The following is a 24,873-nucleotide window of genomic DNA, read 5'->3' on the forward strand; positions in this document are numbered from 1 at the left end:
ACCTTATTTTATTTTATTTTTTTAATAATTAATTAATTAATTAATTAATTTAGTTGCCTTATATCTTTACTTTTTTGTTCAATTTTTATCAATATTTTATTTATTGATATTATTTTTCTTTTTATTAGATGCATTATGAGTTTTATGTATTGATTTAAGTCTAATATATTTTTAGTTATTTATTAAACTATTTTTTATGCAACATTATTATTTCTAATCTTAAGTAATATTGGATTAGTTTGGTGTTAGTATTAGCATTATTTGGTGGTTTTCTTTAGGTTGGTTGTCACATGTATAATTTATTATGAATACTTTCAAACAAAGTTTCATTTTATTTTATTTATTTATTTGCATTCATTAAAATTTCTTCTTTTCTATGATTTTTAATATTTATATACAAATCACATTCACTAAAGTCATATTAAGTTGTAAAAATTTTGTAAATAATTCTTCACTAGAAATAAGTTCAATTAGGTGCTAAATAAATTAACAAACTTGCATTATAATTTTGTAATATTTCTATTAATATTTATTTCTCTCTCCTATTCATCTATGATACCAAAATGAAAAAATGTCTAAAAAAAAAGAGAGTTATGTCAATCACCATCTTGCATTAACATCACACTTATAACTTAATATCAATTAATGCCAAAAAAAACTAAAATGATTGGTAACTGAGAGAAAAATACCAAAAGATGTTACAATATTAAAGGCAAATAGTATGAGCAATAGTGATGGCCTTTGCAAGAATGAAAACAAGGAAAAAGACTCATGCTTCCTATTCCTCCACTCATCCACCTACTTGCTATTGGAAAGTTGCAACAAAAATTGTACAAGTAGAGAAAAAGAGAGAGAGAGAGAGAGAGAGAGAGAGAGAGAGAAACACACACACACATACACACATACACATACACACACACACACACATATATATATATATATATATATATATATATATCTTAAAAATATGTTTTTTTTTTGCTTAGAATAAGATGAATATTAATTGTCTATTTAATTGCCATCAACTCTTTAGTAACAAATGTATTACTTATAAGAAATAATTTTTTTTTTGTATGTGATAGTGATAGAGAGAAGAAGATATAGTTTTAGAATGTGATATTGCTGCATTTTTTTGAAATAAAGTATATGGATTGTGTCTTATGAAATGATATAGAGTGTTGTAAGTTAAAAGGTTATGAGTAAATTAAAAGACTTTATAATATCTAAGCTTAAAATTAATTTATTTATTACTTTCAATAATTTTATTATTATTTGAAAAAACAACTCAAAGAAGATTGTATATTAGCCAAACTTAAATTTGAATTATAAAAAGAAAAAACAAAGATTCTACAATAAATACAACAAAATATTGCTTCTAAGACTAAAGTTCTTTATGCAAGTAATACATGCCTTTCTATCCATAGGAGCCACAAAGATTAATCTTCCAGTAGGAGTATTTATTTATGCAGGTTCTTTTGTCATATATTTCCATTTAGTTATTCAAATTCATCATATATTTATCTTGTTCCACAATATGGTCAGTTTTTTCCTATTCCTTAGTATCTTAGACCATTTTCTTGATCTATCTTATTGTGAAAAGATTTTTTTTTTTTTTTTTCCTTACTTATTTATAAATCTTTAAGACTATTGAAATTGTAGAAATAAAGCACCACACACAATGTAATTATTGTGGATTTTTTTGTCATTGATAGCAAAAATGTCGGTACACATTCAATAAGTCTTTATATAGGCCACTAATTCTACAATTTGGCTTTTTTATGCAAATATCTTTTGATAAGTCTTCTAATTTAAATTAATTATATCCATATATAAAGGTTTTTTTATCCAAATAAAGAATATCACCTTTCTACTTTTTCTAATAATAATTTACTTGTTCATCTCAACCAATTCATTTTTTATGAACAAGAAATAAACTACTATGATTTTTCTACCAATGTTACCTATGTATATAGAATATTAGTCTTGTGAGGATTCACGAATAGTTAAATTGTAGATAATGGTGTCATGATGTAACATTGCTAATATGTAAAAGAGTGAAGAAAATATTATATTTTAGAAGATCTAATTTCAAATTATTATAGAAAATTATCTTAAAAATATAGATAATAGTCAAAAGATAATAAAATTAAAAGTATAAATGTTGCTTTTTTATAAAGTGGGCTTCTATTTATTTTGTAGAGCCATAAATAAGGAAAAACAAGATAGATTAGAAAATTAAAAAATTTAAGTATATATAGAAGAGAATTAAAAGTTTATTTGAGCAAAAATTACCTCAAAAAGATAAAAATTGATACTTGAAGAAGACTAATTGTCAACTTGAATCAAAATCAAACCTTGAGATACAAAATCAAACACCTATAGTGACTTTGGAATTTTTTTGCAAATTCGAGAGTGAGATTGGAAAGAAGACTTCACAAGAAATCTGCTTATGTATTAGTTTTATACAATTTGAATTTGTAATGACTTTGTAAGAGCTTTGTAAAGTTAGGTTTTTTTTGGTGACTTTGGATTTTATAAAATAAAATAAGGTTTATAATTTGAAAGATTTTATAAGCTTTGTAGTAGATCTATAAGTGAAATTTTGTGGGATTGTGAGTATAGTTGTGTTAAACATATATTGTAAATTTAAACTTCATTGAATGGTTAAATAGGAGGTTGTTAAAGTTCAAGTAGATTTGATTCTCAAAAATTAGATTTTTAGATCTAGTAAGGTTATCTAAGACTTGGAATAATTTTCTAATTGAAATGACGTGATTTTTATAAGAGCTTATAGTCAGTTTAACTTCTAATATTTTTGCAAAATTTAAAAGCAAGTTAATGGTTCAATTAGGAATTATTGGTGTTAAAAGATCAATATTAAGATCAAAGGTAGAGGCTTATTGATACCTAAGTAGATTATGATGTTTTCCTACCATTTTATAAGTTTAATTTTTTTAAATCTGTTATATTTATTATTAAGTAAGAAAATAAAAGAAATAAAAAAATTTTAAGCAAGATCAATGATTTAGTCAATAAATAATTGGATTCTAAAACTATCAAATGATAAATTTGATAAAGATAGGTTTTGGTTAAGGTTGGATTGAATAGGTTAGATTTGAGTTAGGAATCATTAAGAGATTGATAAAGATTTGATATAGGATTTAGGATTTCATTAGATTTTGAATAGAAATTTTAAATTGAACCAAGAGATTGATGGATATAGGGTTGAATGTGGTTTCTTTTTTGCTTTTTGTTTGAAGAAAAGGAAGTGTTGATCCTTCTCTTTTTTGATTTATCTCAACAAAAAATTAAATGAATCAAGTTCTAATTCTTTTCATTTTACTTTGTCATCTAGATTTGCTTAAAATGGATTTAAACAAAAACATCTTCTAACATTGGAATATAGGTTGTTGATTTAATTATTAAGTCTCTTTTTATTTGGTCTTTGGTTTAATTTTTTTGATAGCTGCTTCAAGATTTCTTATGGTTAGTAATAGGCTGAGTTACTTAGATCTAGTAGAACAATGAATCTACACAACTATCAACCTATTATTCAACTTAATGCAATTTAATCTATCAAACTACAACCAATTTTGTTTCAGCTCATGTGAATTGTCATTTATGCTTCAAAATTTTATTTTTAAATTTTTTCTTATTTTATAATAATTAAACATGTTAGATTAGGATTTATATAAGTAGAATCTGGTTTTATTAAAATTTTAGGATTATAACCTTTGATGGTATAAATCCTAGCTTGATTCCTTGAATTAGGTTAGTTAAGACCAAAATGATAAGGATTAAAATATTAGAATAGTAATTTGATTAGTTTTAATAATTTAGAAGTTATTAATTATTGCTATAAGGATTGATTGAGAGTCTATGAATTCACCTACAATCATCTCATATGATTTAGAGTGAATTAGAAGTAAAACTTTTTAAAAGATTTAGTGAAGTTTAGTAATGATGGTTTGGAAGTTTTTTCTTCAACTTCAACAAATCCAAGTAGCAAAGTAAAATGACTATTTCCAAAGACAAGAAGATTAAAAAGTCTTGAAAAAAAACTAAAGACTAAAAAGATGTTGACTAAAATAAAGAACGCTTCACTCTTGCCTCTATTTATACTATCTAATTAGAAGCTATATAGTGATGTTTTATAGGACCTTTGACATATGTTTACTTTACAAGACATGTGTCTTAACTTACAAGGTAAGTTTTCTATATGTATGCCACATCATTAACTTGTACAATAAGCTATCAACATATACAACACATGGCTAATTTTTTGACCAAGTTTCTAATTTATTAATCAAATACGTGTCTATGAAGCTTCTAAGAAGCTTTGCCATACAATAATATCAAATCTATCTCCATTTACTTTCTACTTAATACTTCTTAGTTACTTAAAATATATATATATATATATATATATATATATATCAATGACATTGTTCTTTCTCTCTCCTCTCCTCCTCCCCCATCTTTCTTCTTCTTCTACTTCCTTTTAGAGATAAGTTCTACAAGCAATAGCAATCATATATTAAAAAAGTCTAAGATGCAACAAAATTTATTTGCCACATACTTTGATCTTTGTTTCTTTTGAAGGTCGTTTATAGATCTTCTTAGTTATTCCTAATATTTCATATTAGGAATAAAAGACCACCTTGTTATTTAACTATTGTTGAGGCCTTAATAACTTCCTTCAAAAAAAATATTTGAAACACTATTAAGAGTTGTTTCTACTTCAAATAAAATCATCAAACATTAGAAGTTTTTCTTAAGGTTGTGATATCAAACACATTGTATCTTGTTGTCTATTTCACAAAGAACATGTTGCTCTTGAAGGTCTTTATCTCTATTATATCATCTTAAAAGCTATGAAAATTGTAACGTCTTGTCCAATAAGTCAATAAACAATAGCTCTTGAGTTGAATGTGCTAATTGTTGATTTTCTATTTCTTTAGTACTATAAATATATAGAAATTATAAATAAAGATAGAAAATAGATGTCAAGGAAAAGAACTTGATGAAATCAAATAAACAAATAAGATTTTTTTAAAGAAATATAAAAATAAAAAAGTATGTATATTAAAAAAGAAATTGAAATAGCTATTATTAAAAGACAAAGAAAATAGAGAATCTTGAAGCTAGATTAAAAACAAGAAAGAAGTTGATAAGAATAAAGAAGGCCTTACTCTTGTCTCTATATATACTATCTACTTAAGATCTATGTAGTGACGATTTTTAGGACCTCCAAGTATGTGTTGACTTTGTATGACACGTATCTTAACTTACAAGGCAAGTCATTTATATAGGCACCACATAATTAGCTTGTTCAATAAGCTACCAATACATATGGCATGTGGTTAGCTTGTTGATCAAATTTCTAATCTATCAATTAAATACAAATACATATAAAGTCAAAACAATATCTAAAAAGCTTTTAAAAAGATTTTTTAAAAGGTATTATGAAACTAATCTATTTTTATCTATTTATACTTATTTATATTACCTAAATAATATTAACATCTCTTTTATAGAGATGAGTTCCACAATGAGCGGTAATCACATGTTGCAAAAGTCTAAGATGTGGCAAATTGTATTTGAGACATACTTTGATTTTTATTTCCTTCAAAAATAGTTCATAAGTTCTCTCAATTAACGATGATGTTCCATTACAAAGCAGAAAGACCAGCTTGTGATTTGATCTTTGTTGAAACCTTGACAACTTTTTTCAAATAAAACATTTATAATTCCATTAGGAGTTGTGTCTACCTCCAATATTGACGATTACAATCGACATCAACCTTGCGACCACCTCAAGTTCCAAATTGCAATGGAACCCTGGCCTCTCTTGATGGTTATATTTGGCATCAATCCTATGACCATCTCAACTTCAACAATAGTCCTTTATATATTATCAAGGCTATCACACAACCTTATATATATCAAATGAATAATTTACCTTCCAACTATTATTTATTGTTCTTGTTAAATTTTAAACTAGTAGTAACATCTTCCAATTCTCTATTATTATTGAGATTTTGTACTCTTGTATATATAATAATTTTATAGAGTAAACTTGCTTGGCTATTATCTAAGTGAATGTGGTTCTTTTTAATGTAGCCTAAAATAGCATAATATAAGATAGCACAATTCAAGCCCATATAGCTCTTGTTGGCATAGTTCAAGCTTGCATGGTGTCCATTGAAGTGGCCCAAGTCAGTGTGGCTCAAGCCAACATGGTACAACCTTGTACTATTTATGTCCAAATATTTCATGCTAACATGGCTATAGCACAATCTCGCAAATCTTAAGCTTATAAAGCCCATGTCTGTGTGATTTTGGCCAAAGCAATCCTTGACATTTCAATTCTCAAGAACATTGCTACTTTGTAAAGTTTAATCTTTGCCACTAGTCAATCTATTTCAAATTCACATATTTCAAATTCAAGTAATACTTTGATCTTATTGCATCATTGATTAGAATACCTTAATCATCTTAACATGCAATGTATGGCATGCTATCATTTTATTTTTGGATTATTCTTATTAATAAATAATTTACCTTTTTGTAAAGGTTGTATTTATGAAAAACACAATAATATGCTTTTCTTCAATTCATCTGCTACACATGCTACAATATTTTTGGCTTTAATTCATTTCAACCTTTTTGGTCTTATAGCTATCCTATTTCTTAGAAGAAATTATTATTTCTTCTTATTTTTGGATGATTACTTGTACTTTATAATAATTTATTTTCTCAAAAAGAAATCTAAAGTTCTTGATCTATTTAAAAAATATCATCACCAGGTTTCTACTCAATTTGGTCCATCTTTATTAATCCTTTACATAGATAATAGTGGAAAATTTATGAATAAAGTATTCTCAACTTATTGCAAGTTTCATGGTGTTAATCAACATTTTACAACTCCTTACACTCTTTCTTAAAATGGTGTAGTTGAGTGTAAAAATTGATCTCTTTATTACATCCTATTTCTTCTATAGAATCTCTTCTTCTAAAAGAAGAAGTAAACAATCCTCTCATCCTTCCTATTCTAGAGTATACAATACTATTTAGCCTATCAAGATATGACAAGCACTCCATATACGACCTTCAACACTAAAGGTGGCTCCCATGATTACCTCACCTTCATTGGTGGCTCCATTGACTCTTTGTAGATCTTAGTAGTCATGAATAAGCTACCTTGATAGACAAACTCAAAGTTTCTTCATCAAACTTTCTTGTCCTTCTTTCATTTAATGATGAGATTATTAGCGCTCTTAGTTCTATGCCTTCTTTTTCTATTGTATCTCTCATTGATGTGCCATGGGATTTTTTAAAAGACAACTATTTCAATGATTTACATGGATCACTTGTAGGACTTGGCAAGCATCCAAATATAACAATACTACTTTATATGTTAGTAGATTTTTAGCCACCTTGGCACATCCACTTTTGATTTGTGAAGCACTAATAAGTGAAGATGCCTCTAATTGGCATCTAACTATGAAAAGTGAATATAATTCTTTAATTGAGAATGGCATATGGAAGTTGGTCCTTCATCCTTCTAATTGCTCTATTATATGCACTAAATGGCTATTCCATTGAAAATATAATTTTGATGGTTCTTTAATCCACTCTAAGGCACATTTTGTTGCTTGAGGTTTCTTGCAACAAGAAGGCCTTGATTATCATGAGACTTTCTCTCCTATCATTGAAATAATATCATTCCATCTTCTTCTTGCTTTAGTTACTTATTAATATTTTTATATTCATCAAATGGATGTCATTACACCTTTCTTTAATGATGTTCTTAAAGAAGAAATTTACATCACTCAACCCAAAGGCTTTGTAGTATCCAATTATAAAAATAAGATATTTTATTTATTTAAATCCTTATATGGTTTAAAATAAGCTCCTTGTATATGGTATGATCTATTTGATGACTTTTTGATCACTAATGGGTTTTCAAAATATATTTCAGATATCAATGTTTATTAAAAATACTTTTTTACATCCATTATCTACTTTGAACTTTATATTGATGATCTAGTTTTAATTTCAAATGATTTTTCTTATCTCATTTTGATCAAATCATTCTTTTCTTTCTATCTTTTTATGATAGACAGCAACAAAATTGAATACATTTTAAATACTTAAATTTGTCATAATCATTCCACTTGTACTTTGATATTTTTTTAAGACAAACATATATTGTATGTATTAAACTGTTCTTATATGAGTGATTGCTATGCCATTTCTACTCTTCTTGAAGCTAATATTTACTTTTTTCAAGGTCTTGATGTCATGAAGGGAGGAAGGAGGAAGATATTGAATTTATGGAATCAATTCCATATACACACATCGTTAGAAGTCTATAATATCTTGTCAGTTGTATTAAGTATGACTTAACTTTAGCCATTGTCATAATACAATATGGCTAATAGATGAAAGAGTGAAGAAAATATTATATTTTAGAAGATCTTATTTTAAATAATCTTAAAAACATAGATAATAGTCAAAAGATAATAAAACTGAATGTGCAAATGTTGCATTTTTACAAAGGAGTCTTCTATTTACTTTGTAGGACCATAAATAAGGCAAAATAAGGTAGATTAGAAAATTAAAGAATATAAGCATATATGGAGAAAAATTAGAATTTTATTTTAGCAAAAAATACCTCAAGAAGACAAAAATTGATACTTGAAGAGGACTAGTAGTTAACTTGAATTAAAATCAAATCGTGAGGCACAAAATCATACACCTATGGCAATTTCGGAATTTTTTTGCAAATTGGAGAATGAGTTTTGAAAGAAGACTTCATAAGATTTCTTAAAGCATTAGTTTCAAGAAATTTGAATTTATAATGAATTTTCAAGAGCTTTTCAAAATTAGAGTTATTCTAAGTGACTTTGGATTTTATAAAATAAAATAGGATTTACAATTTGGGCAATTTTATAAGCTTTGTAGTAGATCTACAAGTGAAATTTTGTGAAATTGTGAATATAGTTGTAATGAATATATAATGTAAATTTGAGCTTAATTGAATGATTAAATTGGAGGTTATTGAGGTTCAAGTGGGTTAAAATTTCTAAAATTGGATTTTTAGGTCTAATAAGGTTATCTAAGATTTACAACAATTTTCTAATTGGAATGAGGTGATTTTTATTCGAGCTATTAATTGACTTGACTTCCAACACCTTTGTAAAATTTGAGAGCAATTTAAAAGTTAAATTAGGAGTTATTACTACTAAAAGATCAATATTAAGGTCAAAGATGGAAGCCAATTGATACTTGAGTGGATTGTGATGTAATTCTCCCATATTGTAAGTTCAATTCTTTTCAAATTTTTTGTACTTGTTATTAACTAAAAGATTAAGAAGTGTATAAATTTTAAGCAAGTTCAATAATTTAGTCAATAGATATTGAGGTTCTAAATTTGTCCTAGAATTAGTTTGAATTGGTTAGATTTTGGTTAGAATTTATTTAAGAATTGATAAAGATTTGAATTAGAATTTAAGATTTTATTAAGATTTGATTTAGGATTTATGATTTAATTTGGATTGATTTAGGATTTAGAATCTAATTAGAATTGATTTGAGATTTAGGATTTTTTTAGGATTTTTTGGGATTTCTTTTGAATTTCTTTAAGATTTTTTTGAACTTTTGAAGGATTTCTTTAGGATTTCTTTAGAATTCATAAGGTTTTTTGTAAGGTTCTTATGGATTTTTTTTAGATTTCTTTAAGATTTCTTTAAGAATTTGTTTTTTTATTTCTTTAAGATTTTTTTAGGTTTTTTTAGGATTTTTTATTATTTCTTTATGATTTCTTTGTGTATTTTTTATAATTTATTTGAAAATTTAATTAGGCTTTATCAATGTTTGATTATGTTTGATAAGCTTTAATTGTAATTTATATATGATTCTATTAGAGTTTTTAGGACTTATTGTTGCAAATTTCTTTTACCTTCTATAGCCAAATGCCCGACGCATTTTCAAGTAAGACTTCACTAATACAACATTGTATATCATATGTTAAAATTTATGGCTAAGCCTAGTCCAATTCATTGGATAGCTTTAAAATACATACTCCATTATTTCAAAGGGATTCAAAATTTTGGACTATGTTATTTGAGTTCTTCTTCCACCTCTTTACCACAATTTCATGGTTAGAGTGATGGAGATTATGCAAAGATCTAGATATTCAAAAATCTACTTCCAGATACTTGTTTTACCTCAACTCATCTCTTTTGAGTTGGCATTCCAAGAAATAGGCCATGGTAACACAATCAAGTACAAAAGTAGAATATATTGCAGTGACAACACCTTTAAAAGAATTGATATGGCTTCAAACTCTTTTCAAAGAAATTAGATATTAAGTAACTTTACTAAGCATAATTTGTTATGATAATCAATCATGTATTGCAATGACACAAAATCCATGTTTCTATGATTGCACAAAACATATTGATATCAAGTACCATTTCATTGGAGACAAAGTAAAGGCAAATAAAGTTCTCTTCGAGTTCATTCCTACAAATGAAATAAAGACAGATATAATGACAAAGTCACTTCCAAAACCCATCTATTTCATAAAAGATTTAATTAACATGGACAATTCAAATAAAATCTAGTCTATGATGATTAAAGGAGGTGTTAGATTTACTAATATATATTAGATAAATTAATACATGTTAGTAAATATAGAATTACCTTTTAAGTAGTTACAAAGTAGTTATGAAGAAGTTACAATTACTTCTATTAGCAAGACAATATAAAAGGCTCTTATGAATATATGATGTAATCAAGTTATTTTATTAATATACTTCATGCTTTATTTTATTGTTAATGTTCTTTTTCTTACATGCTTGAAGATCAAGTGGCGACCTGACCCGAACATCCATGACCAGAACATTGCGAAAGAATCTCAAGGATCTGAGGCAACAATTTCCCATCCTTCGGCACAACATGATGCAAGAATACAAGGAGACTGGCACGGCGGTAAGCATTGGCTTCCGTTTCTGCTCTGTATCAACACTGTGTCTGTCATACATCCCCCATGAGGACATTGACGACCTTCGGTGTGTTCATGTCCGCTTGAGTAACCTCGCTTTGATTGCCGGCGATCATCTATGAGTAGTCGACGTTATGTCATAGTACCTTCCAGTACATCGGAACTTAGTTGTACACATTGTAGACCGCATGGATGAGAAACCGCGTCACCTGAATTGGTGCAACCTTGGAACTGTGCCCTGGTCTTCTCCCAGCTTACATTTGTGTTTACGATGTGGGCACATGATTTCGCAACAATTTATCAGCTCAGTATGGGCTAGTGCTTCATAGCTGAGTTTGAACACAGTCCCATTTCCTCATATCTCAGTTGCCTTTGACGCATTGCAGCAATCAGCAGACATTTGCAATGTGGTGCGTTGGTAATCAGTGGGAATACAAAATCTTACTCATCGTCATAAAGTTCTTCGATTGCACCATGATACTGCCTAAAGAGAAGACTTTTGTGTCTTCCAAAGCACTGCTGAATGGGACTTGAAATTCCACACAATGCTATAGGTATCGCGCACTCACAGGCGAAAATGCGGACGAAGACACTAAAGCTACGTCTCATTCAAACTGGAAACAGTGAGATGTAGCTTCGAAGAGCAATTCGGGAGCAAGGGAGAGGCCAATCGGTGGATACGATAAAAGAAATTCAAGAACGCGACGATGCTGAAAAACAACATAAAGAAGAACCTAGCTGAGTTGAGACAGATATTCGAAACCATGTCGTCCTTGGTTCAAGTCCTAAAAGAGCGAATTAAATATATTGAATCAATTATGACCAAATCGTAATCACAGAGCTCGAGGAACTAGGCAAGTGCAGGTCGCAGTGCTTTATCACAAAAACAACAGGTAGTGGACGTGCATCGGCGTTACATTGCTCATTATCGTCCTGCTCATCATCCTCCTCGTCACCGTCACTCCAAAACGGTAATCCCAATTTATCTCAGCCATGTGACACAGCTGGAAACCTCCACTGTCCATGCTCGCCGACAACGATGGTTGTTTAGCTGCATCACTCTCCGCGACTCGACTGAATCTTTTACTTTACCAGTTCAAACGTTCAATCACTCATCTTAAAAAACTGTATTCAGCAAGTCAACCTCTAATGTACCATTCAATGCGACACAAAAATCTGATCCTCACCAGTACTTCACATTCGCACATGCTCACGACACCACGCCAGTTCTGATAGGTGGAAATTGCCGCAACAACTCAACTAATTCCAAGTCCATGCAGCATTACAGATGTGAACGCTACTGTTGTAAAAACATGTGTTCCTTTCTATAGATCAATATCAGACCGTGCCTGTGCGGTAGCTCAAATAGCCCATTCTGCAGCACGCTTGCATCCCAACATATCCTACACCTGAAGAATGCTGTTGGGCAATGTGATCACAACGGTCCCTTTCACAAACTAGTCAAACGCCCGATTTTGCACCAACGGATGCACTTTCACTGCTAATTCGAAATTCTGAATCCAAGCTCACCCGCCGATGTCTAATCGACTAACTATGACATGATAAACCTTGACATCCAATCTTGGACTTCCATTGTGATCCATCCATATTAAGCTACATGCTTCAATCATCCATAAATTTGCATCATTTCCTGTTCCTAATTTTCTGTCTCCACTAACTCGACTCTAAGGGTTTCCGCACCAAAAAGTAGTACATGGGCGTGAAGACTTCCATTCTGCAACACACAAGGTACAGCATTCATTAAAATGCCCTCAACACTGGAACAAGCGCACCGTCCAGAATGTCGCACAAATTCAACCGTTCGGTAAGGGAACTCACCGACCACCGTCCACAAGTCCGAACATCCCCTGCTCCAAGAAAGTGCTTACTCTGGCGCTCCCCTCCGGAGCGATTTTCAAAGCTTCCAACACACGCACCTGCACGTTCCAAGTTCCCCAGCCAACCACGCAAAAACAAACCAAGCATCAGTACCAGAAGACTGAACCACATCCAAACATCAATACTTATACCCGCTCTTGTTTACAAATGCTGCTCACACCAGATTGTTGTTTCCCGCTCAAGCGGATAAACTCTCCGCTGACTTCCTACGCATCCTTCACATTTGCATGGAATGATTACCACCCAATCAAAAGTTGACAGCAGATTCAAAAGAATAACAAACCATGTTATGAGTGAAGAACCGCCCGATCGGGGTAAGCCGAAGAGTGGAAAGTGAGAAATGGTTGGGATCCAAAGGCTGATACCACGGCACTTGCGAATGTTTTGCCAAATCCTCTTCCATGAGAATCTGATCAATCAACGGCCAAACAACCAAACCAAACACATCGTCATCATCCTGTACCAAAACCAACCCGCCACCAACTACAATCCAAGTTCTGCCACGCTTGCTACTTCTTCAAGAAAAGACGTCAACTCAAATCGATACATACTAGATTACTTGGAAACCAACAATACAAGTTGCCCTTGGCAGTGCGACAATCAATGAGCATCTATATGTCGACGCGGTCTGGGTGCAAGCGTACAGGCTATTCATGCCTTCTCCATTTTCTTCACTGGAGATCGAAATAGACTTCCATGTTCACATATTGATCCCTGTTAACTCAAGCTAGAAAAGTACGAGATCGAACCTCAAATCCTGCGTCTTTCAGGGCTTGAAGAACCTGACGTGTGGACCGAATGTCAGGAAGACCATTTCCGAGTTCAATCTCTTCCTGCGCAACCAAATTCAACCATAAACAACTGCTTCATACGCAACATGAATCATCAAATACCTGCTCATTCTCACGACACAACTCTACACTAAGGCACCCTAACATTTCTCTCCACCTTCTCCCGCGTTCACCACTCCGCCGTGTTCCGCTGTTCTCTTCTGTGCAAACTCCCGGACGAACACGCTACTTCCTCACATCACAACTGTATGTCGCACTACTTGGGAATCGCTGTGTTTCATGCAGTGTAGGATAATACCTTGATGCGTTTGTGATCCTTGTTTCCAGGATTATACGCGTCAGTTATGCACCACTCGTAACCAGCAAAGAGTTGCCCAGGTTTCAGAACTCTCCGAATCTCTGAATAACACGCCACCTGAACATGATTCGTCAAAATGCACACATCAATCTACACGGTTCCACAATTCCTCCACCAAAGTAAACATCCACATCCGACTGGTCTCACTTACTTCCTTCAGCCACGCCACCATGACCAAATGCTACTTACTGGATCGGGAGCGTGACAGGAAGCCTCAATGGTGTAAACGGCATCATACGTGTTGTCCGCAACCGGTATCTTCATAAAATCGGCCTGCATGACACCGCAACAGGTCACCCATTCTGAGCAAATGCTGTAATCTTTGAACCATGTGCCAACGAAACAAAATCATCACAGATTCAGCATCTCTTGCACCGACACTAACATTCGCATCAAATCTCCAACACGATAATCCTCCAAATCCTAAAGGTACCATCATTCAGCATATGTTCCCAATGTTGCCGGAAACTACAGTTCTAGCATACGCTACCCTCTCAGGTGTCCCAAGTCCCTACAAATTCAAACTGTGTTGGGAAGGTACTGCAAAGACCCTTACCTTCATGTAGTCAACAAGATGACTCAGCCCAGCTTTCTCAGTCAAAACCTGAACACCCAATCACATCCAGCTTCGTCAATGCACACCCGAAACTCCAAACTATCAGTCCGGACAACTACACAAAACATGCTGCTACACTAAAGATACTGCCCTGTGTAGTACTTAGCACAAGTATACCTTGCCACGCGCAATTTGAGTGTCATTGTTGTTTAGACCAGTCACTGAGGCTCCACTGAAGTACACAAGTCAGTGCACACACCACAAGGTCAATTTTCGATCTGTTAGATGTTTTCAACATGTATCACATCTTGCTGACAGGTGATGCGTCCTTGCGCGTCAATCAAACTAACTGGATCAACCAACCGACCCCATCTCCAAAACCTCCTAAAACAACTCACATGCCTAACACGTTGCCTAGTTCAGAGTGGAAAAGCAGAGAACTCGCCTAAATGCCGCGATTCCACGAGCAGGACCACCAATTCCACACCCGACATCCAACACCTGACCAAGCCAGTAATCGTGTCAGAAACCTCCTCATACATTCAAGGCCAGCGTTGCTCAAAATTGCACCGCTTCACAGAATCCAACTGTACCACACACTATTCCAGAAACGGGAGTACCCACCCCACCACAAGCACTCAACCACGATACAACCTGCTCACGCCTGTTACCCGCACTATCGACAGCATTCACGACACAGCAACAAAATGCTACCTTCATTCCTGGTTTCAAATGAAGATGCAAAGCCAGAAAATGCTCGTGTCGTTTAATGCTTTCACGAAGCGTTTCCCCGCGCCATCTGCGGTTAATAACATCATACATTCAGATGAGCCATGACAATGCTTGGCACGTGCTGCTTGCAGAACTCTCGAAGAGTATCATGTAAATAACAAAATCATCTAACACTAAACGTCGACACAACACTACCACAGAACGCTCAGACACATTGAATGGCAGAGTTCTCTTCAGGCCTTCCAGGCTCAGATTAACGAGATAAAGCTTTCCTCATGGCACTCACGTGTGAGGTTGTGATTGACCCAATAAATACAAGTATCAAACACGTTCGTACACACTCTGTAGTAACGCAGTACTGCACTTCCACAAAAATAAACAACCAACGCAGATTATTCCGACAACTCCTCCTTGGCAGGAACTAGGAACGAACTACGCTGCCCACCACTCCTGAATTTCAGGGTGATAGTGTAACTCTCTACAGCTTTGTCAGAAAGATGCACGATGTGAAACCCAAGAGTCCCACAAATGCCGCCTTGTTCCCTTGAACCTGGAAGTCGGTGGAAATGTTGGATCCGGACCCGAGTCATCTTAGGCTATACAAGTGTTCCGACCATGTTCCACGATTTGAGACCAAGCAGACGTTAATAATCACCTGTTGGCAAAGTGGTAAGACTCTCCCCACCCATACTCGTAGAAGCTGTTAACAAGGTCGTAGTACTTGTTCACCTGACAACAAAGGCAACAGACAAAAGTGAGGCTTGTATACTCCGCAAAGTAACATCCCCTATCCGATCTCCACATTAACCGCTGTCAGAGGACCATCCACAAACACTGCCGCAAAACACAACACACTACAAGGAGAAACAGCAAACCAAAACTATAATCACCTGCACGACCTCAAGACCGATGCACACGCGAAAAGTAAAACGAGCTCACCATGTCAGTGTAATTGCTCTTTCTTGCTTCTTTGTCGCCTCCGTGCATAGCATGATACTTCTCGTACCTGCATCACCACGCCAGACACATCTGTTACCTCCCACAACTCCGACATTCTCTCCAACCTCACCATAAACGCTGCTATATAGTAGCTCTTCTTGACAATCCCGGATACATGTTGCCCGCCCACTGGATCTTGCTTGATTCGCAGTACGTTGACACACGCCGACTAGCAGTCCTACCACCTCCAAACAATGGCCAAGTGATCTCATGAACTAATTCTGCACACCACTGTCCTATACCAGGTCTGTAACGTCCTGCTCGTCGATGGCTACCCAATAGCGTTAACGGATTTCTCATCACATGTTCTATGACGTGAACGGAATCGAACACCGGCAGCTAGTAGCAACTTGAAAGAATGCACTGAGCAGACTCGCGACAACCTGGAAGCCGTCCCCAAGCCCCCAAAACAACCGATCCTACAATGGCGAAGAAATGCATGCAAAGGAGCATGCACACAACAACCCTTCCATCGACTACAACACAGATCCCAAGCACCTAATTTACGCCTCAACCAAGCAAGAAAGATGCAACAAGAACGAAACGTACTCTTCAGTCGACTTGAGGACCTCATGTTTCGGCAAAACTCCGCCAATGTTGCTCACCAAATGCCTCGCCCCTTCCTTCGCCATATCTGCCAACTTCTGCACCCACAAACCTTCACCACCACAAAACCCACATCAGTAAAAAAAGAAAACAAACTGCCACATTCCAACACAACCTCACTCTCTCGTCAACCACTGATCTTCATACACACAACACAGCAGCGTCTGAACATCCCCTCCTCATACATCTGCAAAACAACAAACAACCAACACCGCACTCGGATCCACGGACGTATCGAACGGAACTGGGACAGGTCGAGGACAATGTGCACAACCTCTGTGGACGCCGAGGGAAACAGGACCACGCAAAGAGCTGCTGCAGTGAAGTGCCACACAACTCTCGGTCGATGAAACAGAGTGGGGCGTGGAAAGCAGTGTGAAGGAACCCACCCACTAAACCCGTATTCAAGACCAGGGGAGCACACAGTGGAGGCGCAAGGATTTAGCAGCGAAAAGCGGGGCGGAGCATGAGAATGAGAGCAGGCAGGGGCGAGATGCTTCACCCCGCTTGCATCATCGCATCATCGCATCATCTCTCCCTCTCTGCCATCCGTGTGCTCTTCCCCTGAGCCCCCATTCCCCATACCAGCCCGGATCTGACGAGGCCGGCCCATCTCATCCCACCCCACGCCGTTCCACTTAAGTGCACAGGGAGCTTCCTCGAAAGCTGGGGGGTGGTGCCTTGGGGAGGCTCGGACCCTGGAGCGCGTGAGAACGGAGGTCTCACCGCTCCCTTGGGTTCTTGTTGTGTTGCCCAATGGGGGGATTCCGTGTCACTTATGTTAATTACTTTTTGAATACTGCATTTGTATTCTTCGCAGTCCTGCTCCGTGTACTGAAGTTCGTTTTCATTTGACCTCGAAAAATGCGAAAACTAGTTTTCTGAGTTGATTGGGAGGACAGAGTTTGTTCAGAAGATTCTCTGTAGATCTCGAGGGTTCTGCATTGGTGATCGTCACAATCCTGAGGTCCGATGCGGTAGTGAAATTTGTTAAAAGTGAAACATTTTAAATGAGTTGCTTGAAGAACTTGTGTATTTTTTTAAAACAAAATTCTATGACAATTTTTAAATTTTAGTATTGTATATAAAATATGAAGACTGTAAAACTTGTTTTTGTATTGCAGTATTGTGCATCAATTTTTGTCTAAATATTTACATGTACATGACTCAGACAATTTAAAATGTGTAGTTTTTGTATATATATGTATGCATATTTTAAAATGTATTGTTTTTGTATATATATGTATATATATATATATTCTTTTTGAATGTATGTTATAGTCAATTATAAAAAAAATTGGTAATTGTATAAATGCATCTTAATATTTTTTATTTATATATATAAAAATATAATAATATAAATATTATTTTTAATAAATAATAATTGAAATCAATAAATTTAAAATCATAAAATAAAATATAAAAATAATTTAATGTTTCAAATTTATTCAGAATAAAAAATATATATATATATATAATATTTTTTTCAACTAAAAAATTATTAAATAAAAATTTATCTAAACTAGATGATGATAGAAATAGCTATTAATAGTTGAAATAAGCTTAAATGTAATATTGCTATGGCCCCCATTAAGTCAATCTTAAATTAGATTGCATATTATAAATAAGGCAACTAAGAGAACTATGCAACAATAAGAAGTAGGATGTTGTCACCTTTAACCATGTTAGTAAAATCCACAACTAAGTTAATGGAGTTACTCAACATTGCTCCTATCCTATATAGAAGGTATCCTTAGACACTTCTATAAGGCACGCCTATAGAATTGGTGGTAGACTTAAATATCTTGTCCAAGTAAAACACCTTAAGACAACAATAAAGATAAGTCTAAATATTTCTTTAGCAATAGAAAGATTTGGTTGCATAGTCAAAAATCTTTATTTTCTTTAGAAAGATTAATCATATTATTTATTTTGAATCTTTATTGTTGGATTACCCTTTGCAAGTCATTAATAATCAATACATTGAAGAGAATCTAAGACAAGGCTTGGTATTTGGTTTAAAGTGTGAATGAGATAAAAAGCTTAATCAAACTTTGAATTCTACTTATGATAGTCTAATAGGTTGATATACCTCAGTTGAATGCAAGAAATTAAAGATCTCTTTTATTATTCTAATGTTTGAATATTAAATCTTCTATAAAATGAGTATGTAGGCTAGGATATTAAATAAAGACTATTAAGCAATATTGGTTTTGTCACATGATATGGCATCAAGTACCAAATTCCCTCAAATGCATGTAATTTAGTATAATTAGTGGTTTTTCATCTATTGATAGTTTTTTTGTTAGTTGACTTTGTTCATATCAATTAGGATTTGAGTATTTAAGCAGAAAAAAACCCTTAACTTGACATTCTTGTCAAGTCAAATCTTGTGAGTAATTTTGAGAGTGAGAGAACTTGTTGTAAGGATTTGCTTAGTATGAACTTAAATAATCCCTTACAAGTTAGAAACCTACTTTGATCCACAACAATTTTAATTAATTCCTAATTCTACCATTTTATGATTATCTTATAAATAACATCCAATAAGTCCTACAACCCTCTTATTGTGAGTAAAAAAAAAAATCCTCTAACTCTTGCTCAAGATCCTAGGGCTTAAAATATTAATTGAATTTTATCATCACACATCCAACAACAACAACACAAATCACTTGCATAACTCACAATCACACACATAGCAATAATTTCTCTTTTTCTTATGAATCAATTTTCAATTCACGCAATTTTAATTTTAATTTTTTTCTAGTATTAGATTCCTCAAAAATTTAAAAATTCATCTAAAGCAATTTCTCTTCTACAATCAAGTTTTCATCCAAGAATAACTTTTCATCTATAAATAAAAATTTATCCAATTTAAAGTACCATTCATCTATAAATTATCATCCATATCTAAACTAAGTTCATCCAAATTTTAAAATCCGCCCAAAATAATTCATTCCAAACTCTAATTTAATTGCATCTTAGCCTAATTGATTCCTTACTGGTAACTTAATTCATTCAAATTTCTGGAATTGAGGGTGAATTTGGGATGCCTCCACCTTGATTTATTGCTCCCAATGCTCCCATTTTTAAACCAATCACTACGTAAATAAGACCGCCTTCTGCCAGTAATATAGTCTTCCTTGGCCAGTAGTCTTCCGTCATACTCTCAACTTACCACACTGAATTCCCTTCAATCGCAACCTACAGGTTGCTCTACCTTTCCGTCAACGCCTCTGAGTGGACTTCGCGATCAAAGTTGAATTGAGTTAATATTGCAGCAATGGACATGCCAAATTATTCCTACAAGTTTACAATCACAAGTTGGTCTTAGAGGTTCTTGTAGCTCTGGGTAATTCTCCCTGTGTATAGATTTACTGAAATTTTATGAATTTGCGCAAGAGTTGTTGGGTGACTGGATTAACGATCCAAGTGCCCAACCATCACCTCCTCGCTGCTCAGTACTAACACATGAATTTAAACTCTGCACCTCTAACCTAATTATCTCATAGCCTAGATCTATAACTTGTTAATGATCACCGTCCCTTGAGTGATTCTATTGCACTCCAACACCACATACCGACCTCCTTGAAAGTAAATGGCAGCTTAACGCAATCCACCATCACAATCTCATCGCAGCCTGAATCGCTTTTGAATTGCATACGCTAGCGCTGAAGTGGATCAACAGCTCCAAGTTGCTTTCATGTTCGAGTACTAGATCTCACAAATTGCGGCTAGAATTAGATCCAAGGATTGTTGTGGCCTTTGTTATGAATTGCATATGTAACTTGATGTATTGCCTCATATGGATTGCAAACTACTCTGATGTGACTCTTGGTGGTTGTGACAGTTATACTGTAACCTTCACTAAGGGAAAAACCTTCAGCTTCACATCTGCAAAAATTGAGAATAGGGAATGTTTTGAGAAGCCTAGACCAACTAGCTTGGGTAGGGCTCCTCCTGTCCTTGAAAAGACCTTTTTGCAACTTCATATATTGATAACAAAACATCTGCCAATTGAGGGAATCAAATGCATATGCTAGCTACCATCCAACAACTCGAGGAACTAGATCCACAAGACCTCTAGCCGTAACGTCATAATTATAGAGAACAAGGCAGCCATTGACTGTAGAATTGTTGTCTCTACCACTAAATATAATCTTCACAGTCGACTGCACACCAATAAATGTGGATCTTGTTCCAACTCGCTCAACCGCTGCAACGACATCAAAGAAGAGAGCGACCTTCCGCAACCATCCTAAACTTTGGAGACCCAGAACAAAAATGCACACCATAACTAAAAACAAGAAAGGGAGTTGCTGCACCGCAGCATGCCCACTACATGGAGGAGGCAAGAGAGAGAAAGAAAAAGAAAAAAAAAAAAAAAAAAAAATCCTTCCAAAGTGTCAGAGTTCGTGAGCTGTGAGACAGAAAAAACAAAGAAGAGAGAGAGTGGATCCAGGGCGGTCCGGACTCCTATTGGTAGAGAGGCTGCCAAAATTCGGAGGCATCCATCCATCTTTTATTTTTTCCCAATTCTTTCTTTTTTTTTTTTTTTTTTTTTTTTTTTCTTTTCTAATCTATTAACTCTTTTTTATGTAGTTGTCTAAAGCTACAAAGTTTTTTTTTTTTTTTTTTTTTTTTTTTTAATCTTATTTTTTCCTTTCGGGTTGTTTTGGATCAAGGATCCCATTTGAATTCTAGCTCCATTGAACATATAATGGAAATAAGACTAGTATTAAAAATCTTAATTTTTTATTGGCTAATCTAAAGAAAGAATATATAGTTTAAAATCCCTTCTCAAGGACAACTTTACAAGAGATTCATTCTTGCAACTAACATTTTATTGTATATATATATATATATATATATATATATATATATATATATCAAAACTCCTATATGAATTCATTAAAATAGTGACTTAAAGTAGTACAAGTGTCTTTCTTGTATTAAAAAAATTTGTGAGTCATTTGTGTGACTCACACTTAGCTATGGTATTTTAGCCATTTTAATAAAGCTTTATGATTTTTTCTTATTTTTATACTTGCACTCTTTGATTCTTTCTGTGTAGTGTAAAAAATAGCTTGACTTAGTTTAGTATAGATTTCTAATCTTTGATTTGAGAAGAATCTCTCTTTCTCTTCAATTTGTGGTATACCGATTTAGAATGAAGTAAATCAAAAAAAAAGAAAAAAAAAAAAGAAAAAAATCACAATTTGAGTTTGTTTTGCTATTAGGTTCTGGACACTACTATGCTAGGTACCAAAATTTAGTTGGGTTGTACTGCTATACTATTATATATGACTACAATAATGTTGTAGATATTGTGCAATATATGATATAAAAGTTTTGGATGCTAGAGGACTTGAAGTGCAAAACACAATCTTAACTATTTTATCCTCCCTTAGATAAAGGAAAGATGAAGACATTACATCATATATTTGGTGTTTTGAATTAGTAGTGACAAGATTTGTAGGAACTTTAAAAAAAAAATTGTTCATTAATGATATCTTGAAACATTTCTTCATTCAAGGATTTGCCAAAGAGGAAACTATTGAAGAAATCCTCTATGTACATCCTAAAGATCTTATAGAAGCCAAGTATACAATAAAAGAAGTAGAACAAATCAACAAAGAGCATGAAAGGCTATGGCATAAAAAAGACTACAATATCTCTAATTTCATACTCATATATGGTAGGAATCCTTATGCATCAAGCTCCTAATTGCATGAACGATCACTATTAGTTCCTACAATCTTAGGAGCCTATCTAGTATCTTTAAATATTAGACCTCCACTTCTTTCATTGACTTTGATCTATCCTATTGAGAATAATAGATAGAAGGAAGTTTTACAAAAAAAAATGAAGGCATCCTAGTTATAATTCCAAATCCAAATTTTTCATGAAATGAAGTTGATGATGGAATAACTAGCTTGATTAGGTAGAAATTCCAACTTCAATCGTCTTCCACTTTCCATTGAGTTAGAAAGATATACAATAGAATTATGGTGTATTCAATGTGGATAATCAGGGCATTTGGCCTAATTTTGTAATTCCATTCTTACAAAAAACCATCATTCTCTATTATATGCCTCTTGATACAAAAATCAAATCTTTCAAGGACATAATTTAAGGCAACAAGGATTTAATACTAGAAACCAAGTTCCTATGAATCACACAAGATAACAAATAGAATTTTATATATTTTGTAAGAAAAGACATCTATCTAGTCAATGTTGGATTAAAAACCAAGTAAAATGGAAAAATTGTGGTAGTAATCATTTCACAAAATTTTGTAGAAAATCAAATATATTAGTTTCTTTATAACCTCCACTTAGTAATTATCCTGAATAGTCATTTTATAATTGTAGAAAAGCAAGACAACTTCAACATATAATAATCTAAGGCCCCCAAATTTGTATTATAATTGTAAAAAAAAATTTAACAGAATGAAAATGTGCATAGTGGGCTTCAAATTAGTTCTTGATATATTTCATTAAATCCTAATAAATATTAAAATTCTTCTAATCAACCAAAAAATGGCCAAAGATCTCAAGATATGAGAAATGTATCTTAGACATAAAAAAGTTGAAACCTATTCAAAATTTTGCCCAACTTGGTATCAATGAAGTCTTTTTTTTCAAATTAAATCTAATAATCTTTGAAAAAAATTAATTAAAGGAAAAGAACTTACTTATGGTATTAGCCCTAATGATAATGACTAGATCTAGGGCCACATCTTTACTTGTCTATTAAGAAGAAGAGAGTAGTCTCTTAGAGAGTCTATCTTGCTTCTTAGATTTAGAATAAGTCACAAAAAATACAATAAAGGTAATTCAAAATAACGTGATTAAATCTATGAGATTTGATCTTTTGGTAGAAGAATTAACTTTTTAAAATCTAGAGGTAGAATATGAGCCAAGTATTAATGTGGATAACTATAGTTAAGAAGGTTCCAAAATCTTGATGATTGACTTCCTTCAATATAAAGCTGTGGATAAATCTAACATATGAGAATATAATTTATGAGGTGGTCGTAGCAAATTAAAGGCTAATATCACCTTTGCTCAACTATTGGAAATTTTTCTAATGATTAGGAAGGTATTAAAGACCTATATTTCTAAAAGAAATAAAAAAGACTTAAGAATAAGGTGATGGCAAAAATAGATGCCTATACTAAACAAAGTGAAATGAAGGTAATAAAAATTGAGGTTTCTATTATAGATAAAATAATTTCTTATACCATTGTAGATAGTAGTAGTAGTTTGAATATCATGTCTTTTAAAACCATAGAAAAACTAAGACTAAATATCTTTAATTCATTTTATTTTATTATCAAGATAGAAAATAAAATCCCATCTATTTTAGTAGGTAAAATAGAAAATTGTAAGACATGGATTGAAAGAAAAGAATATGCCTTGATATACCATGTCATTTGAATGCATACATCAAAGGATTTTTTTTTTCTTTATTGCTTGATAGGCCATGGTTGAGGGATTCAAAAGCCATAGTCAATTGGGGAGGAGATAAACTCCATATTATCTTTGGACTATGGAAAAATAGAACCAAAATATCTATATGACTTGTATTTGATCAATGAAAAAATAATTCCATCAATTTTTGAAAGTATATATAATAAATTAAAAAACATAGTAATTTAATAAAAGTAGTTGATTTAATTAATCAAAGTTCAAAGAAAATAGAATCCCTAGGTTCCAATCTCTATTATTGAAAGAATAATGGAAAATTCAAATAATGATTAGACAATCATCTTAACTCCAATTTTGATTATTTTAAATCACTAGATTTTATGCAAAGAATGCTGAAAATTGTGGAAGTTGAAGATACCAAAGTCATTTGAATTAATGCAAATGGGATATTAAAAGAAGAAATTGAAGTCCTTAAAAGAGATGAT

At 33.0% G+C, this 24,873-nt stretch overlaps 1 protein-coding gene across 1 annotated transcript; it reads right to left on the bottom strand.

The window, feature by feature from the left end:
- Nucleotides 1–12,241: 12,241 nt before the first annotated feature.
- On the bottom strand, nt 12,242–17,425 carry LOC112291132 (cycloartenol-C-24-methyltransferase 1). Its single transcript, XM_090255747.1, has 14 exons — nt 17,230–17,425; nt 16,899–17,007; nt 16,290–16,356; nt 16,006–16,079; nt 15,333–15,417; nt 15,064–15,119; nt 14,796–14,850; nt 14,619–14,666; nt 14,252–14,335; nt 14,003–14,119; nt 13,663–13,746; nt 13,197–13,322; nt 12,854–12,951; nt 12,242–12,749 (listed from the first exon to the last, which is right to left on the bottom strand). Exons 2-14 carry the CDS (start codon nt 16,979–16,981, stop codon nt 12,689–12,691), a joined length of 1,038 nt encoding a protein of 345 aa, XP_090111873.1. The 5' UTR covers nt 16,982–17,007; nt 17,230–17,425; the 3' UTR covers nt 12,242–12,688.
- Between the last annotated feature and the right edge of the window lie 7,448 nt (nt 17,426–24,873).

The sequence above is a fragment of the Physcomitrium patens genome, chromosome 14 (assembly GCF_059467195.1).
Source record: "Physcomitrium patens ecotype Gransden chromosome 14, ASM5946719v1, whole genome shotgun sequence".
Classification (NCBI taxonomy): Eukaryota; Viridiplantae; Streptophyta; class Bryopsida; order Funariales; family Funariaceae; genus Physcomitrium; species Physcomitrium patens.